Source organism: Bicyclus anynana, chromosome 21 (assembly GCF_947172395.1).
Source record: "Bicyclus anynana chromosome 21, ilBicAnyn1.1, whole genome shotgun sequence".
NCBI lineage: Eukaryota > Metazoa > Arthropoda > Insecta > Lepidoptera > Nymphalidae > Bicyclus > Bicyclus anynana.
The window spans coordinates 13,762,257-13,781,542 of NC_069103.1; the positions used below are offsets into that span (position 1 = coordinate 13,762,257).

Consider the following 19,286-nt stretch of genomic DNA (forward strand, 5'->3'; position numbering starts at 1 on the left):
ATGTTTTAGTCCATATTGTAGATTTTTATGTAAATATGTAGAATGTAATAAGATCAAATTGTAATATTTGTTTATAATATGTAAATTGTTTATGTTTTTTGTTTGATATTATAATTATGTTATTTGTGTTGTTTTTGGATAAGACGGAAGACCTGACAAAAATAGTATTTCATCATCATCATTATCAGCCGATGGACGTCCACTGCTGGACATAGCCTCTAGCACGGACCTCCAAGGACAACGGTCTCTAGTATTTAATATTAACTATTAAGTATATCCTCAAAATTGAGCTTGTCACCTTCACCGAACAATCTCCTTCGTGCCTTCTTCATCTACTCGACACTGGCAAGATAGACCGTGCCCAGTTGGCACAAATAAAAGCAATAAATAAAAATTGAATTGAATAGAATTGACAACAATGAATGAATCATGAAAGAATTTGCTGATCGCCAAGTGGAACACAGCCATACTTGATTTGACATGGGCTCTCGAACTAAAAAAAAAATATCCAAAAAATAAATTGACATTGACATTTGACTTTTGACCATAGATAATTCAGAAGAAAATTAGAAAAACATGTTTCTAACCTAAAATGTCATGCTTTGCATAAATATTATTTACCAGTGGTGTTATTAAAAAGTCAATTTGAACAAACCACGTGAATTTTGTTAATGTTGTTGTGATAAACTAATACATTGTAACAAATGGCTGACACTGAGGAATATTTTCCTCGAGGGGGCAAGAAACCTACCACAACATATTTTAAACAAAATGAAAATGTAAGTTTATTTCCTTTGATTTTAAAGTATATAGTCAGATTGTACACTATATAATCAAAGATTTTTTCATATTCCTAACTGCCGGCTTACAAATATTGTACAAATCAATTCTTCTGAATGATTGACTTTATTCAAGGCACCTCTAAAACTTGCACAAGTAACTGACATAAAACACATAATTCTGGAATTATATTTTTGCTTTTAGTTTTTAGGAGGTAACGAACAAGGAGCAAAAAAAAAGAAAAAATCAAAGAAGAGGTCAGAAGATGATGATGGATATTTATCAGATGAATTGATTCAGGAAGAGGATCTCTCTTACAAAACCTGTGGGATTTGGTTGAATTATAAGGTTTGTATAAATATCTATATTAATATTATACACAGCACATTTGAAACCCTTGTAACTCTAATTTTAAGTGTACAACCAAGTATTATCACTATCTAACAATATTATTTGTTCCTGACTTTTCAAAAGTGCTTGTTACACTAAGCCTAATTGAAATAAATGAATTTTGACTTTGATTTCATAACAAAGAAAGGTTTGATTGTTTGTTTGATTTGAAAGATTTGAATACAATTCAAACAAACAAACAATCAAATCTTTCCTCTATATAATATTAGTATAGATATCTCTACCCAGTCTCTCAATCATTGTTGTAGGTAATGAAGGAAGGTCAATTATTCCTCGGCAGAGTCAGCACAGTGAGTGACACTTGTGTGTATGTATCACTTCCCTGTCGTAGCTCAGGCACTGTCATGGCGTGTCATATCAGTGAAGCATATAACAAGCAGCTGGAAGCATATGTTAATGATCAGGTATTTATGCTTATTTTTTTTTTTTACATAAATAATAAAGTATTATACACAACTGTCTTACTCTACTCTACTCTATTTTCAGTTCTTCATTTTAGTCATTATAAGCCCATTATTAACTAGTGCATAACATAATTAAATATTTAATATATAGATTAGTTAGAATAGTTTAAAAATGGGAATAAAAAGCTTTTATTATTTCAATAATATTTAATATTATTTTAGTCATTAACCATATTCGGCTCATTGTTGAGCACAAGTTTCCTCTTCAGAATAAGAGAGGTTAGGCTTTTTTGATTTTAGCCCAATAAGGATTGGTAGACTACAGAACATCTTCTCTTTTTCTTCTTCTTTCCTGGGCCTTTACTGCACTTGGCTACCAGGGGCTGGCCGTTGTACGTAGGTCCAATTGGTGCTGATTCCCACTGGAGTCACTGGAGCCAACCAATCTCGCTCCAGAAGTTAACAGGCCGCCCAGGGACTTCAGACATAAAAAAATCAAAAAATCTCAGATGTGCAGATTTCCGAACTCTTCCCTTCACTGCTAGATACACATAATATATAATTTCTTATAATGCACATAACTTAAAAAGTTGTAGATGCACGCCCCGGACCAGATTTAAACCAACGCCATCCACATCAAAGGCAGAGGCTATATATATTATGCACTGGGCTATCACACTTCTATATATATGATACATGTGTACTAAATTACAAATTCACTGTATATATTGATATTATTTCCATAATTAGGATGAATGCACTGGTTTATATTTCAGATAGAACAAGTGTGTGAGTTACCTCAGATGTTCCGGCCGGGCCAGTATGTGGCGGTGAAGGTACTCGAGGTGCAGACAGAGAGCAGCAAACTGATGCTGACTATGATGCCTCAGCACATCAACAGTGCAAGAACACTCAAAGACTTACATAAAGGTACTAGCGGACACCTGCACAGTTTGTACGCCCTTAGATCTCGTCAATCCGGAACTATCGCAAAATCCGTTCTTAACAGACGTCTACTAAGTTTTAACTACCTCCCTGCCAAATTTCATCTTTGTCTGTCAAGCGGTTTTCGAGTTGTCGAGATTTTATGATGAATGACATTTATATATTAAGAATATATGTTCATATTGAATAAATGTCTCTAGTGGGGGATACTCATGTCATACCAACATATAACCTAAAACTATTATATTAGTATATTGAAAGAATAGTAAGGGGTAAGGGGGAGAATGACAACACCATCTAGTCAGCCCCAAACGTCAACCTCACCTGCACGCGGTGTCCCCTGCTAGACAACGGACGAGGCTCTGGCGACCGACCAATGGCGGTATAGCCATTAATACCCTACTCTGGGCAACCGAGTAGAAGAGGCTGCAGCGACCTTGGGATTTAAATAGATCCCAGAAAAGACTGGTGCAGAAGGCAACGGGAAACCACTGCACTACTTTCCCATGAAATCCGCATGAAAATGAACATAGATAAGAGAGTGAACATATGCGACCCGGTATCCCGGCGCCATGACGAACCCAGGTCGCATGGTGTGAAATATGCTACTGGGCACACTGGGGCGACTCACCAGGCACAGTGTGGGCAGAATGCTACTGGTGACGCATCATCGGGTCGCAGCGCACATCTACGGAAGAAGATGAAGATAGGAACGTGGAATGTCCGAGGAATGATTCAGCCAGGGAAAAAGGAGATCATAGACAAGGAGCAACAGCATTATAATGTTCATCTACTAGGGCTTACAGAGACTCATATGAGAGGCTCTGGTCTCTACTCAACCGCGAATGGCTATACTGTCTATTTCTCTGGACCCGAAAATGAAAGTAAGAATGGAGTTGCAGTATCAGTATCACCTGAAATTAATAGGTCAGTTCTGGGATACAACCCGGTGAGCGACAGAATAATAACTTTGAGGGTAAATACAAGACCGTGTCGCGTCAACCTTGTAGTTGTGTATGCACCGACATCAGCATCGGCAGAGGCGGAGATTGAGGCATTCTACGCTCAGCTAGACGATACCTTTAATAAACTGCCATCCAGAGACATTACACTTGTAATTGGGGACCTTAATGCAAAGGTTGGAGACACTGCAAGTGATGAACATCTCAGAGAAGTGGTGGGAAGATACGGACTTGGTCAAAGAAATGAAAGGGGCGAAATGTGGCTGCAGTTCTGCACTGAGAATTCTCTCACAATCATGAACACTTGCTTTAAACATCATCCGAGAAGACTTTACACATGGGTAATGCCAGGAGATAGAGCACGCAATCAAATAGACTACATCGCTATTGCTAAAAGATGGAGATCATGTGTAAGTAATACAAAAACCTATCCTGGAGCTGATTGTGGGAGTGATCACAAATTGTTGGTGGCAGATGTAGCGTTGAAATTAAAGAAGTGCTCGCGAATAGTCTGGAAACCACGAAAAAGACTTGACCGAAACCAACTAGCAGTATTTAACCAATGCATGGATGAGAAAGTATCGAACCTGAACATAGACTGCAATATTGATGTGGACCTCAACTGGGACACAATAAAGGAAGCCATAAACACAGCTCGAAAAGATAGCCAAGAGTTAACGGTAGACGCTCCTAAAAAAGAATGGATAACAGAGGAAACTTGGAAGGCCATTAAAGAGCGAAAAGATCTGCTAAAAGGCAAAGTTGACTCTGATTACCATAGATATCACGACATATCGGCGACTGTTCAACGCTTATGCCGTAGAGACTACGACAACTATCTGAATTCTATCTGTCAGGATATCGAAGACCATGCTCATAATTTTCAGACACGAGACTTATTTCTGAAAATTAAGAAAATAACAAAGGAGCTCAAACCAAGGACCTGGGCTATTGAAAACGATGAAGGCTCACTACTGACCGAAATTGATCAGGTAACAGAGAGGTGGCGTTCATACTGTGAGGATCTATACGCAGGCTCAACATCTCGGCCTCCGGACGCGCAAGGTCAAAGGGAAGACATCTTCAGTAGGGAACCCAAGATTCTTGAGTCCGAAATCAAGATGGCAATAAACAAGCTTAAGACCAATAAAGCAGCAGGTGTAGATGAGATTAGTGCTGAAGAGCTTAAACATCTAGGAGATTGAGGTGTGAAGTTATTTCTAGATCTATGCAACCTTGTATGGGAAACTGGCAATTGGCCTGCCGACTGGAAAAAGTCTTTGGTTCTCCCTCTCCACAAAAAAGGCTCTACGAGGAAATGTGGGAACTATCGTACGGTAGCGCTTATATCTCATGCTAGCAAGATAATGCTCTAAGTAGTTAACAGTAGACTCCAGTCCTTTTTACAATGGCAAATACCAAATGAACAAGCCGGATTTGTCAAAGGGCGGGGCACAAGGGAACAGATTGTCAACGTTAGGCAAATAATAGAGAAGAGCCGAGAATTCAATGTTCCCGTTTTCTTGTGCTTTATTGATTACTCCAAGGCATTCGATTGTGTGAGATGGGATTGCCTGTGGAATATACTACAGGAAATGGGCGTTCCTCAACACCTCATTAAGTTGATCGCGAACCTATACAGCGAAGGCGAGTCCATGGTGCGAATCAATGACATAATCTCTGGGCCTTTTAAGCCACGAAAGGGCGTAAGACAAGGATGTATTCTGTCTCCCATTCTATTTAATATCTACGGGGAATACATCATGCGAAAGACCCTGGAAGCGTGGGAGGGAGGTATTTCCATTGGGGGTGTCAAGATTAGCAACCTACGGTACGCCGATGACACCACGCTTTTTGCGGCATCTGAACAGGAACTTGCTCGCCTGTTCCGCAAACTAGAGGCAGAGAGTGAGTTAGTCGGACTTAGCATTAATAAGTCAAAGACAAAAGTCATGCTAATCGACAGAACGGGGAAAGTAGTGAGAACCGGAGAGCTCTCAGACCTGGAGTTTGTTAGTGAGTTTGTGTACCTTGGGTCATTACTGTCAGACAAGGGAGGAAGTCAGCAGGACATTAGAAGACGCATCCAAATCTCCAAAAATGCCATGACCAAACTAGTGAGAATTTGGCAAAGCAGAAGGGTCTCCAATAACACCAAGAAGAGACTCGTTAGGACTTTAGTCTTCTCAATTTTCCTTTATGGCGCCGAAGCATGGACGATAAGGGCCACAGACAGAAAGAAGATAGATGCCTTTGAGATGTGGTGTTGGAGACGGATGCTTCGTATACCGTGGACCGCTAGAAGAACAAACATCTCGATACTGAAACAGCTTCGTATTTCCACTAGACTTTCAACTGTATGTTATCAGAGGATCTTGAGTTACTTTGGCCATATAGCCCGTCGCCTTCCCGATAACCTGGATAAAATAATAGTGGTGGGCAAGGTGCAAGGGAAACGACCACGCGGCCGATCACCTACCCGCTGGTCTGACCAGGTTAAATCACTCACTGGACTCCCTGTAACAACAGCCATTAAAAAAGCTGAAGACCGGACTGTGTGGAGGGGAATAGTTAACAACGCATCGAAGGGACTGCAGTGCGGACACGACCTTCAGCAATGAAGAATGCGACCAAGAAGAAGAGAAAGAATAGTATAGATTTTTGAGCCTACTTTGTTATGTAAAAATAATAAACTAGTTGACATCTGCTCATAGTCTTTTTGACTGGTTGCACAATATATTATTTATTATATTAATACAAACATGCATACATAAGGCATTAATCGCACGAGAGTTACAAAAGCGATACGTTATAACCCAGCGTTGGCGCTTTTATATTGTTTTTAATTTAATTCATGGTCTATTTCCAACGCCCAAAATTGGAAATGCAACACTGCTTGAAACTCTTGCACATTTAGTTATTTTAACGTTAACACGCAGAGTTATTTTAACGGACGTTAAAAAAGCATTCAAACACAACAAATGTGTTCCCAACATATTCACACAACAGCGTTTTCAAAACACAACACTTTTTTATCGTGCAGACTGACAGATTTTTTACGGACGTTAATTTATCTAACGTTAACGTCGGTTAAAAAAGCTCTCGTGCGTATGAGGGTTATGAGAGGAGGTTATAGGCCTTAATCGATGCCCAATTTAATTAATAAATCAGGTCTTTTTTGGGTGGAAGAGAAAGGAATATTGGCCAAGTTTCAAGATACAAACAAGTGCAATGTATGCAAAGAAAGGAAAATTCACTTAGAAAAAAATCTACTGTGAAATTCACCTTTTAATTCCTTCCCAGGAGCTCTTGTTCAAGCTGCAGTGTCATCAGTGGAAGACCATGGCTATGTGATGGACATTGGGATAGCCAACACACGGGCCTTTCTTCCTAAGAAGTCTGCCAATTCAGATATTGTACATGGTAATTTTTCTTTCCAATTTTATTATTGTAATTTCATTTATTATAAATTATATTTTGTTTCTCTCTTATTTCTTTGTAAAGAAAAAAGTTCTTTGATGTTAGTAAAGAGTATAAAATGATCTACGACTTCACTTACCAGGGGCCATTCCTACAATTTTGCAGTTCTTCTTTTTATTATTATATTAGTATATTGTTAGAATAGTATATTTTTTGAACCTGGTTTGTTATGTAAAAATCAAGTCTACTAAGGAATAAGTCATTTTTGCTTTTTGCCGCTCTGGACAAATGCCTCGCTTGCTCGATAATCAGTAGTCATTTAGGTATTGGTTAGGTGTAGTTTTACTTATAAAATGTAACAGATCGATTGCCGATCTTAGTAATAATGTGTCAATTCAGATTGATCTCTGATCTCGATTCACACCTTAGTTATAATTTATTACAAATTTTTTTATTAAATGAGTATTAAGTTAATCGCGTTTGTATTCTTCAACCCTCTAGCTGCCCCAAACGTAAGTCTTGAAAAAAGCACTATTTTTATTCATATGTATCGTTTCTGATGATACAAACAGATATGGGCATGTTGGTGTGGACGGTGGTCAAGTCAGTGTCAGCGGACAGCGGCGTGGTGACGCTGAGCGGCGAGCTGGCAGCGCTACAGAAAGCGCTGCAGCGAAAGCCCGCTGCATTGCTGCCCGGCACCGCTTTAGAGTTCACTGTTGACAAGGTACATATTATAATTAATAATATAATAGTTCTATATTCTCTGACTGTTACACATATTATACTTAATACTATTTCTTACTTTCTATTACACCAGAGGTGACTTAGCTCGTTTGACATAGGCCTCCTCCAGACTTTGCCACTTTGCTCGGTCTCTAGCTTTCCTTCGCCATCCTTTCGGCAGGTCGTCTTCCCATCTTTTGTGTGGTCATCCTTACCTCCTTTTCCCATCTCTGGGGTACCATTGTATGACCTCATTGGACCATTTTTCTTTTGCGGATCTGACCACAGGTCCAGCGCCACTTCAGCCTTTTTACCTTTTTAAAAGCGTCTGTTATAATAATAAAAATATAATGTAAGTCTTTATTGACAGTGATTGTTATTTCTTCAGCTTGTCCTCAGGGCTTAGGCCTCCTCCAGACACTTCCACAATACTCTGTCTCTTGCTTTCCTTCTCCAGGTGCCTCCTGCTGTCTGTCTGAGGTCATCGTTCCATTCAACCTCTTTTCCTTTTTCCTAACCTAGGATGCAATTAGTTAAGCCTACAGCAAAAAACTTATACCTACAGGCCGCTATAAGATTTTTAGTACATGAACGACACCTGCACCAAGAGCGATTATATGCTTGGATATGGTAAACACCTAACCAAGAAGTTGCTGTCCTAGTAGTTGCAACCAATAGTGGAAGACACAAAAACAATCAAAAACAGTCATTTGATACACATAGTTGTAATGTATAAGCCGCTGTTTTAAGAAAAAATACTAGTAGCAAATATGTTTTAAAAGTATTTTATCATACCAGTGAATAGTTTGTTTGTTTGTTTGTTTGTTTGTTTGTTTGCTTGAACGCGCTAATCTCAGGAACTACTGGTCCGATTTGAAAAATTCTTCTAGAATATAGAGGAAGTGTATAGGCTATATATTATCCCCGTATTCCTACAAAAACGGAAACCACGCGCGTGAGACCGCGCGGCGTCAGCTAGTTTTAAATATGACCCATGTTCTTGATCTTCTCGGGAAAACTGTGTTATTAGTGGTTACGACAATAGTGCAGATGGCGGAAATCGATCTACTGTCTTTTATCGTCTATTGAAATTTAAAATATCTCGAAAATATATAATTATTTATGTTACTTGATATAAAGATAGTCATATGAAATTAATGAATATTTCTCAGCCTCTGGACAATGGTATAGAAGGACACATATTGGACAAAACTACAGCTTATATCCAAAGATATCAAGTAGACCATGTAAAAAACAAAAAACCAAGCCTAGGACATAAGGTAAGTGAAACTTTAAACACTGTAATAATATTAATTTGCATAGTATAAACTCATATTAAACTTAGTGGTTTCTTTGCTGGTGTAAAATCTGTTTTTTACTGTAAAGCATTTTTTTAAACAAATTTGAAAATCAATACTTTATTGCAAACAAAATACAAAAAATAAATATAAAGGAATTAAAATGAAATAAACACCTGATATTGGCAATAGATGGAATATTTGATGAACTTTTTACATAAAATTACTGTTTGTGATCTGTTCAGTGTTCTATACAGTAATTAATGATAAACGATTTGTAAAAAATTAAGTACTCAACAAAATATGGAGAAGAAAGTCACAAACTATTTTTAGTTTGATTTTATGAAATTGTTATATTTTTAGATAAGAGCACGATTACTGTACATGGTGCCACCTAACAACATCCCATTCCTGACAATGAGAAATATCTTCGAATCTACTTACCCTGATTTGACGCAAGAACAGAAGTTCAGTTCTGGAGATATAATTGAGGAAGCTCAGGTTTGTAAAACCTTCCTTCCTTGTAAAACTTTCCTTTTTATGTACTATTATACTAGAAGCTAAACACCTAAATTAAATAAAGGATTTTAAATTTAAAAGGTCATCAATGTATATTTTTAACAAAACTGGCCTTAGAATGCTACCTTGTGGAACCACTTAAACAATTAACAAAATCACTTTATTTTTTTGTTTTCTATGTACTCTTATCAAGTACATTAAAAAAATATTCAATTAATCAGTAGTTTAACTATAATAGTTAATAAATACATTCATTTCTGTAGGTACTAAAAATAATAGCACGATCAGTCTATATGAAGTTAGGAGAAGGAAGCTTCGGTCTGCTCAGTCTCTACAGGATCGCTGTACATGAAGATCTCACTGATGAACAGGTCTTGCTTAGTTCATATCCTATAGGTGAGTACAATTGTTTCTAAACAAAGATAAACTTGTATTAATTTTCTATTAAAACTTCCCACTAGATAGTCACAACAAATACATTTACAATATACATTTTGCACTGTATTTAGATAATCGACTTTTCATCGAATCTTTACGTTTTGTGGTTCTGTATGTCTGTGAGTGTTTGTGTAAACCCTGTCGATAACCAAATGAAGTATGATGGAAAAAAATGCTGTATATTATGATCCCTTTCATTATAGTTGACCTCATCAAAGGCTTTGTTAAAGTCTATAACCATTAACCAAATTCAATATATGTTTATAACATACTGTTGAAAAAAATACATACTTATTCAATATTTTTTTAAAAAATTGGCTTTATGGCTCTGAGTTCCAGCTCTTTCAGCCTCTATTCAAATTATCTTTACATTATTTCACAGGTAGCACACATAGAGTACGAGTGACAGATTACAATATGTCAGACTACATATACTCTGTCAGTGACGATGCAGCATTGCTCGCTGAGAAGTATTTCAAACTGTCCCAGCTTCGTGTAGGCGATATAGTTGATGCCACCATTACTCAAGTGCACGAGAAATATATTAAGACTACAGTCGGCAGAGTTACTGGTGAGCAAAATGTTTTATATTAATGGGTCTGAGTGTACTTAATAGTAGATATTGTATTGTTTGTCCTTTTTTCTAAATATTATTACGTTAAAATTAAAATATATAAACATGGGAATTACATATATTTTTTATATTTACAATAGAATCTCAAATAATATACAAAAAATTGTAAATATATTTTCAGGTGAATATTATTTATTTAAACGGCTACATACCACGATAAAATGACGAGATTTTTAATGTCGATATTTCGACTATCGATAAATATCGACATTAAAAATCTCGTCATTTTATTGTGGTATGTACCCGTTTAAATAACCACAAAATAAGCTTAAAATCATATTTTCAGGTGGTGTATCTCAAAAACACATGTATGAGTCAGGCATCTTTGTCGACCCTAAAAAGGCCACTAAATCTAAATCATCAAATAAGAAATACAAGGTAATAATAATGTATGCTAAGCTGCAAAGATCATGTCTCTAAATAGTTTTTAATCTATACTAATATTATAAAGAGGTAAAGTTTGTAAGTTTGTAAGTTTGTCACATTTTTTAAATGGGGTAATCTTCGGAACTACTGGTCCGATTTTAAAAATTCTTTCACCAGTAGAATACTACATTATCGGGGAGTGCTATAGGCTATATTTTATATTGGTATCATATATATTAGCTGAGTTATCACAGTTTTTGTCATACAGGTCGGACTGAAAATACTCTTAAACAGACTTATTCGCATTCGCTGCCTTAACTATTGTGTAAAATTGAAATTAATGTATGGAGACTTTATGTATCTTTAAAAGTTCTACAAAAAAGTCCGCGACACCATATATCTATCTTCTATATATCAGCAGATATAGTACCTTTTGTGTTTTAAAAATTATTAATTTTATATACTTAGATTTACGTCATTATTTATACAACTAAACTTTAATCCTTATTAAAATAAATTATTTAATAATCACAAGGATATTATGGAGATAAGATTTGCCCTTTACAGTATGTTAATTACTTAAATAGTTTCGGAGATAATACAAAATTTCTAAAAGACGCAGAAATTCCGCTATATGACGCCCGGCGCTTTCATTTACGTAGTTCCCGTTCCCGTGTGATTATGGGGATCAAACATAGCCTATGACACTCGCAAATAACGTAGCTTTCTATTGGTAAAACAATTTTCGAAATCGGTCCAGTAGATCCAGAGATTACCTCCTACGATCACACGAACTTTACCTCTTTATATTATTAGCATAGAAGTCTCTATTTCTCTTGGTCATACCACCACTCTCGAAGGACTGGACCGATTTCGCTAAGGTTAGGAGTAAGATAGAGAAGTTACAGGGTAGGGTAGGGTACGGGTAGGGAAGCGTAGAGGTAGTGTAGGGGTAGGGTAGGTTTAGGGCCGGGTTTAGGGTAGTGGTAGGATAGGGGTAGAGGTAGGGTAGAGGTAGGGTAGTGGTAGGGTAGAGGTACGGGTAGGATAGGGAAGTGGTAGTGTAGGGGTAGGATAGGCGTGAGATAGGGGTACGGGTGGGATAGGGGTAGGAAAGGGATAGGGTACGGGGAGGGTAGGGATAGGATGGGGGTAGGGGTAGGATGGGGGTAGGGGTAGGATGGGGGTAGGGTGGGGCGTAGTAAGGTAAGGGTAGGGTAGGGGTAGGTTTGGTGTAGGGTAGGGGTAGGGTGGGGGTAAGGGTACGGTAGGGTAGGGGTAGGGTAGATGTAGGGGTTGGGTAGGGTGGGGTTGGGGTAGTGGTAAAGTTGACATCGAAATTTACGCGGACGAAGTCGCGGGCGTCCGCTAGTATTCAATATTTTTAACCAGAAACCAGGAGGTTCTTTATGTAGAGTAAGCAAACTGTTTTTTAGTTTCTTACAATCAAGTTTACCCTTAAGCTTAGCTTGTTCATTTATGAAATTCTCATGTCATAGTGCTAGATGCCATACTTTATGGAAACAACTTTACAGATTTTCATGAAGTTTTATATATATACTCAGAGGCACAATTATCCGCCCACTTTAATATACTCGCGACATATTAAACAGGGCGGATATTTGTGCCTCTCAATACATATTCGGTAAGTTTAAGAATAGGTTGTTATCTATTTCTCATACCTCTACGTGAAGTACCCCATTTTTATTACCCGACTGCAAGAAGGGTTATGTTTTTCGCGCGTATCTTGTATGTATGTATGTAATATTCTTTATTACCTCATATCTTCCAAACCGCTGGACAGATTTTCGTAATTAAGATATCGTTAGATTTGTCTTGATAACCCAAGTGTTCTTAGATAGGTGAAATTTAAAAAATACCAACAAGACGACTGTGAGACGCTAAAGACTCGAGGTGAAAAAAAAAAATTTAATATTGCAACATGGGTATCAAATTCAAGGGCTTTTTGAGAGGATTTCAAAATGGTATATCATGGCCATGTTAAAAAAAAGAACTACAATTAGAAAAACGTTATTTATTTATTGTCTAACAAAATACGCGAGGCGGATGACTATGGGTGCGAGGTTTATGAAGTGAAGATAAACTATACTAAATAGAATAGACTAAATAATAATATTGATTATAAAAAACGGACAAGTCGGATTCGCCCACCGAGGGTTCCGTAGATTTTTTTTAAATATAAATTACTTAACCTCGGTTGGACGTATACATTATCGTACTTTGTAACATGTAACAAATGAATCCGAAATTCACCATCTATCTTAACTAAAAAGTGTGAAATAAATAAATTAATTAAATAAATAAAAAAACCCGACTGCACAAATTATACTAAAACTGAAAAGAAAAAAAACAAACTCAGTCCAGAAGTGTAGAAAGCAATTAGAACAGTCGGGACCTATTCTATTGAATAGAATGATTTTCGTCTACATTTTTAATAGGTTCCGACTGTTTTCTAATTGCTTTCTACACTTCTGGACTGAGCTTGTTTTTTTTTCTTTTCAGTTTTAGTATAATTTGTGCAGTCGGGTTTTTTTATTTATTTAATTAATTTATTTTTAATTTATAAGGCAATATGTTTGCTGTGTCAACTAGTCTATACTAATATTGGAGGCTCTGAAACTACTGAACCGATTTAAAACATTATTTCACTATTGGGAAGCTACACTAACCCCGAGTGTTATAGGATATATTTTATCCTCATATTCCTATCGGAACAGAAACCATGTTTAATATAAAATCAAAAATTAAATGTTTGGTAGTATATCAGAAATGTATCTACAGGAGGGTCAAGTAGTGAAAGCCCGAGTGTTGCTGGTGGACAATATGAAGAACCGTGTGACGTTGACCCTGAAGCCCTCCCTGCTGGACCCTCGCATTGAAGTGCTGCAGAGCTACGAACAGGCTGTTGTTGGGAAAGACTACACTGGAGTTGTTGTGGTAATATATTTTTTATTACTACAACAACTAACCTTTAATCATGTAACTTTTTGATCTAGCCTCATACTCACTCGTAAACCTAATAGTAGGAGAGCCTGAGCTGCTAAATTTGCAGTTACTAAAGCGTCATGGGGACAGATTGCGTTTGGTAGGCTAAATGATTGGAAGAATAAATGGTTATATACTTTTTACGATTTTAGCGGTGGAAAAAAAACAACTACAGATTTTAAAAACAATTTTTATTACCTTGGCTTACTAAAATAGTCAGGAAACACGATTATTCAGGAGATTATTTCACTCAAAATAAGTAAAAAATTAACCATGCTCGTGGTTCGATAACAGAAATATAAGGGTTTTATTTTGTAACTTTGGAACCTCTCATTCCATTACGTTACGCTCAAATCGTCAGATTTTCGAAATGCACACCTTTTAGCTATCAACTCACCTACGTTATCTTAATCTGACGTACTGGTTGAGTTAGTTAGTTTTTTTGGTTGCCCTAAGTTTACCCACCAATATTATAGGCTGATAATTGGTGGAGGTACTCAACAACGTGCAATGTATAGTCCCCTATGTTTATCTGCCGCGCTTGAGTAACTGTAAAAATCCCCTCTTCGGCTCCCCTACTATATGATGCCCACAATGAAATATCTCAAAACGTGCAGTACATATGAATAAACGAAAGGCAAATACCAATAGCGACGCAATCCACAATGTCGCTATTATTCGTTATGTTGTGACGAAAAGACCTCCAAATTTTCAGTTGTGTGCATTCTAAGAAATTAAATATCACGTGTCTCAAACGGTAAAGGAAAACCATTGTGAGGAAACCTGTATACCAGAGAATTTTCTTAATTCTCTGTCTGCCAATCCACATTGGGCCAGCGTGGTGGATTATTGGGCTAATCCCTCTCATACTGAGAGGAGAGTCGTGCTCAGAAGTGAGCCGAATATAGGTGGATGATGATGAATAAATGTATTTGTTGTTCATCTTACAGGATATTAAAACCTCCTATCTAATAGTGAGTTTCTTCAATGACGTAACAGCACTAATACCTAAACGCTTAGTGTCTGCTGAACCATTGGAAGACATCACTCAGGCGTTCCACATTGGACAGATTGTAAGTACATTTTGATTCATTATAAGATTTTACTTGATTTAGTATGATTATTTATCGCGGTTTTACTTGTATGTATAATTGTAGAAATTATTATTAGTGTCATATCAAATTTACAGGTAAAATGTACCATCACAGAAGTAGAAGGGAAAAAATTAATTGGCAGCCTCACCGAAGTGTCAGCCGTAAGTATACAGGGCTTAGACCAATTATTGTATAGAACCTGCCTCGCTAGACGTTACTTTTCTGTCAAAGTATATGATCAACGATCTAATGCGATTTTAAAAACTGTCTCTATAGAATCGATGTTAAATAGTTGTAATCATGTTCGTCGGTTAAAGAGCTCCGTAAAAATACCTTTTTGTGTAATTGAATTGTGTGAAAAACCGGCATAAACTTCTAGTTTAGTATAAGACATATACAATGACGTTTTCTTTAGAAAATGACAGACAATTTTGTTCGTGACTATGAGTGCGATACAGGTCCTTCTATAATTGGTCTGAGATACAGGGTGCTCGGGAGTATTCCCATAACTTCAAGGTGTTGACAAGTCCATTTTTAGGAATTGAACCGTATAACTAATTTTTTTTTTAACTAAAAAATAACTATATGGATTCACACTTAGTAATTCAAATAATTCCGACTATCTATGTAACAAACTCCTATCTTTGAATTTTAAAATACTGATATAGTAGTGGTAAGACTGTCGATATCGACGAGATATTGCAACTAGTACGCCGCTCTTCACTAGTAAGCTACTTCGTGATATTTATCAACGAATAAGTTTGGCTAGATCATAATATAAGGATGCGATATAAGGGACACAATTTAAGATCTATTTATAAAAGAAATATTTTGTACTCTAAAATATTCATTTTAGAACATTTATGTTCCTTAGACACTTTTAATTAATTTTCCTTAAAGAGTAAAACCCTAGAGTTATGGGAAATTCTCCCAAGCACCATGTATAAGTTTGGAAAATTATACCAATTTAATATAATCTAATAAAAAAAATGGTCTCTAATTTTTGTAAAAAATATTTATTTATTCAGATAAAACAAAATGGACCAAATAAACGTACAATGGAAGAACCAGGACAAGTCAAAGCTAAAAAGAAAAAAGTTGACGATTCAGTAAAAAATCAGAGTAAACAAGACAACTTAAATGAAAATGGTGAAAATATTGGAAATGAAATGGGACATATAAGGCGTGTAGGGGATATAGTGAAGGCAACCATTACTAAGGTTGCTGACAACCATGTTTTAGCTACAGTGGGAGAAGTAAGATGTAAGTGAAATGGTTTGTTGAAAAAATCTCCATTCTGATTTCAGCTGCACAATTTATTTATTCATTTTTATGTTGAGAATTCACACAGTATAATAATAATAATTCATCTTTATTTATATTTTTAACCGACTTCATAAAAAAGGAGGAGGTTTCACATTTCAACCGTATATAATTTTAATGTTTTATTTAGTTGAAACTGTATTGTATTGTAAAGTTAATATATAATCAATACTGTAATCCTTGTTCATTACTGCATTGATTATTACTGCCAAGAAGTTTGCTACCAAGTTTTATTTTAAACTGTAAATATAAATTTGTATTGTTTTTTTTTCCACAATCAAAAAATTTCTCAAGGTGTTGAGAAAGTCTCGTTCTCTGTTTTCCATCCCGGCAAGTAACAAAATTTTGTTTTACCCTGTAGATTAGGACTGAAATTAAAAATTAAAAATATCAGTTCAAATTTTGGTAATTTGTTGGGACCTAATTACGTTGAGAATTGAGAATATTTATTTTGATAATATTTGATTGAAATATATTTTCAGGTTACATACAACCGCTACACATGCATGACTCTGACCCAGAAAATGCCACAAAATCACCAAATGAGATATTCGAGGTAATAGTCGTGTGTAATAATGACAAAGATTGCCAATGGCTAGCTGACGCCGCGCGGTTTCACTCGCGTGGTTCCCGTTCCCGTAAGAATACGGGGATAATGTATAGCTTATAGCCTTCCTCGATAAATGGGCTATCTAACACTAAAATAATTTTTCAAATCGGACCAGTAGTTCCTGAGATTAGCGCGTTCAATCAAACTCTTCAGCTTTATAATATTAGTATAGATTGCCACAAGTGAGTTTATGGAATATTAGCAAGCGAAAGATTCTAAGAAGTAAATGTAAACACGGTAGAAATAAAATACCTAAACCAAAATTATTGTAATTAGACTCTAATTAGACAGAATTGGCTGGTGGGAGGCTTCGGCCGTGGCTAGTTACTACCCTACCGACAAAGACGTACCGCCAAGCGATTTAGCGTTCCGGTACGATGTCGTGTAGAAACCGAAAGGGGTGTGGATTTTCATCTTCCTCCTAACAAGTGTGATTAACAACCATCAGGTGTGATTGTAGTCAAGGGCTAACTTGTAAAGAATAAAAAAAAAAAAAAAGTTTGACTGTGCCTCTTATTACTACTTACTAAAAAAGTATTCGTAAGCGTTACAAAATCTATATCTATACTTGTAATAAATTTGTAGAGAGATCAATTCTGTACATGAAATATATTTCCAAAATAACTAACAGGGGGTGATTAGTGATCGATACTGATGCCAAAAATGCAATCAGTAAAATTTTTGTCTGTTTGTATGTTCGTTATAGAAACAAAAACTACTCGACGGAATTTAACGAAACTTGGTACAATTATTCTTCATACTCCTGGGCAGGTTATAGTATACTTTCATCACGCTACGATAGTAGAAGCAGAGCAGTGAAGGGAAATGTTGGGAAAACGGGAGAAGATACTTCATTTTGGGTGCTTGGGTAGGGGTAAAGTAGGGGTTTGGTAGGGGCAGGGTCTAAGTAGGTTAGGAGGGGTAGGGTTGAGTCCCTACTCATCCCCTGTAATAGTAGGGTAGCTGTAGAGTACGAGTTGGGTATGGTGGTAGTAGTAGTAGGGTTTCACGTGGACGAAGTCGCGGGCGTCCGCTAGTACAATTCAATTTATTTACAAAAATAAAAAAAATGTTTTTTTGTTTTAATTGAGAAAGAATATGATAAGGAACTTAAGCTAAGTTATCCTAATAACTATACAAATAATACGCACGTGGAATGGTGACAAGAATACTGACTGCATTTCCGCGCTGGACAGCCAGGTTGATCCTTTGCGCAAAAAATTAGTTTATAAATATAATATGACTAGCTGACGCCGCGCGGTTTCACCCGCGTGGTTCCCGTTCTCGTAGGAATACGGGGATAATATATAGCCTATAGCCTTCCTCGATAAATGGGCTATCTAACACTGAAAGAATTTTTCAAATCGGACCAGTAGTTCCTGAGTTTAGCGCGTTCAATCAAACAAACAAACAAACAAATTCTTCAGCTTTATAATATTAGTATAGATTTGATAGTAAATCCGTAATGTGTCTTTACAGGAGGGTCAGGAGGTAAAAGGCAGAGTGCTCACAATGGACACTGTGAGGAACCGTGCGACGTTGACGCTGAAGCCCTCCTTACTGGACCCTGACCTTGAAGTGCTGCAGAGCTACGAACAGGCTGTTGTGGGGAAAGACTACACCGGAGTTGTTGTGGTAATTTGTTGTTTATTATTACAACTGTAACAACCAATACATATACAAAAAATTAATATCTACAACTAAATGCTCAGTCATTTAGTGCAATTAATTGCTAAGCATTTACATTATAATTAGATTTTTCCCTAAGCTTGCGTTAAATGAAAATTTTGACTTAATGAGAGTCATGCCTGTGGTTTCATGGGGCATATAAATACTCTAGCTGACGCCGCGCGGTTTCACCCGCGTGGTTCCCGTTCCCGTAGGAATACGGGGATAAAATATAGCCTATAACCTTCCTCGATAAATGAGCTATCTAACACTGAAAGAATTTTCAAATTGGACCAGTAGTTCCTGAGATTAGCGCGTTCAATCAAACAAACAAACTAACTCTTCAGCTTTATAATATTAGTATAGATATAATTATGTCTTGTGTGAAAATTTTCACCAAGATTATTTTTATTTCTAACATTAATATTATTCATTTGAGATACCAGCTTGGCTTACCCAGATATCTACTAGGCTAAGGTATCATAGTGAAAACTATTGAATTATTCGGAATAAATAGTTGTTATTCTACTATCATGTTACAGGATATCAAAGACTATCTACTATTAGCTTTCTTCAACAACGTCACAGTGTTAATACCTGAACATTTGATATCCGATGAGCCCCTGGACGATATCAACAAGTCGTTCCACCTTGGACAGATTGTAAGTATGTTTTAAATTAC

General features: G+C 36.5%; 1 protein-coding gene across 3 annotated transcripts in view; it reads left to right on the forward strand.

The window, feature by feature from the left end:
- Positions 1-546: 546 nt before the first annotated feature.
- LOC112054666 (uncharacterized) overlaps positions 547-19,286 on the forward strand; it is a 37,914-nt gene continuing 19,174 nt past the window's right edge. Inside the window, exons 1-18 of one of the 3 annotated variants that reach the window (XM_052888039.1) lie at positions 547-779; positions 985-1,128; positions 1,440-1,595; positions 2,372-2,525; positions 6,806-6,925; positions 7,495-7,649; positions 8,821-8,928; positions 9,310-9,447; positions 9,729-9,861; positions 10,286-10,474; positions 10,824-10,915; positions 13,706-13,861; positions 14,860-14,982; positions 15,099-15,164; positions 16,032-16,266; positions 16,809-16,882; positions 18,416-18,571; positions 19,147-19,266. In XM_052888039.1, coding sequence (XP_052743999.1) covers positions 705-779; positions 985-1,128; positions 1,440-1,595; positions 2,372-2,525; positions 6,806-6,925; positions 7,495-7,649; positions 8,821-8,928; positions 9,310-9,447; positions 9,729-9,861; positions 10,286-10,474; positions 10,824-10,915; positions 13,706-13,861; positions 14,860-14,982; positions 15,099-15,164; positions 16,032-16,266; positions 16,809-16,882; positions 18,416-18,571; positions 19,147-19,266 — 2,394 coding nt within the window. In that variant the 5' untranslated portion in view covers positions 547-704. The remainder of the gene's footprint in view (positions 780-984; positions 1,129-1,439; positions 1,596-2,371; positions 2,526-6,805; positions 6,926-7,494; positions 7,650-8,820; positions 8,929-9,309; positions 9,448-9,728; positions 9,862-10,285; positions 10,475-10,823; positions 10,916-13,705; positions 13,862-14,859; positions 14,983-15,098; positions 15,165-16,031; positions 16,267-16,808; positions 16,883-18,415; positions 18,572-19,146; positions 19,267-19,286) is intronic. The other 2 variants (XM_024094533.2, XM_052888040.1) reach the window with 2 other exon arrangements.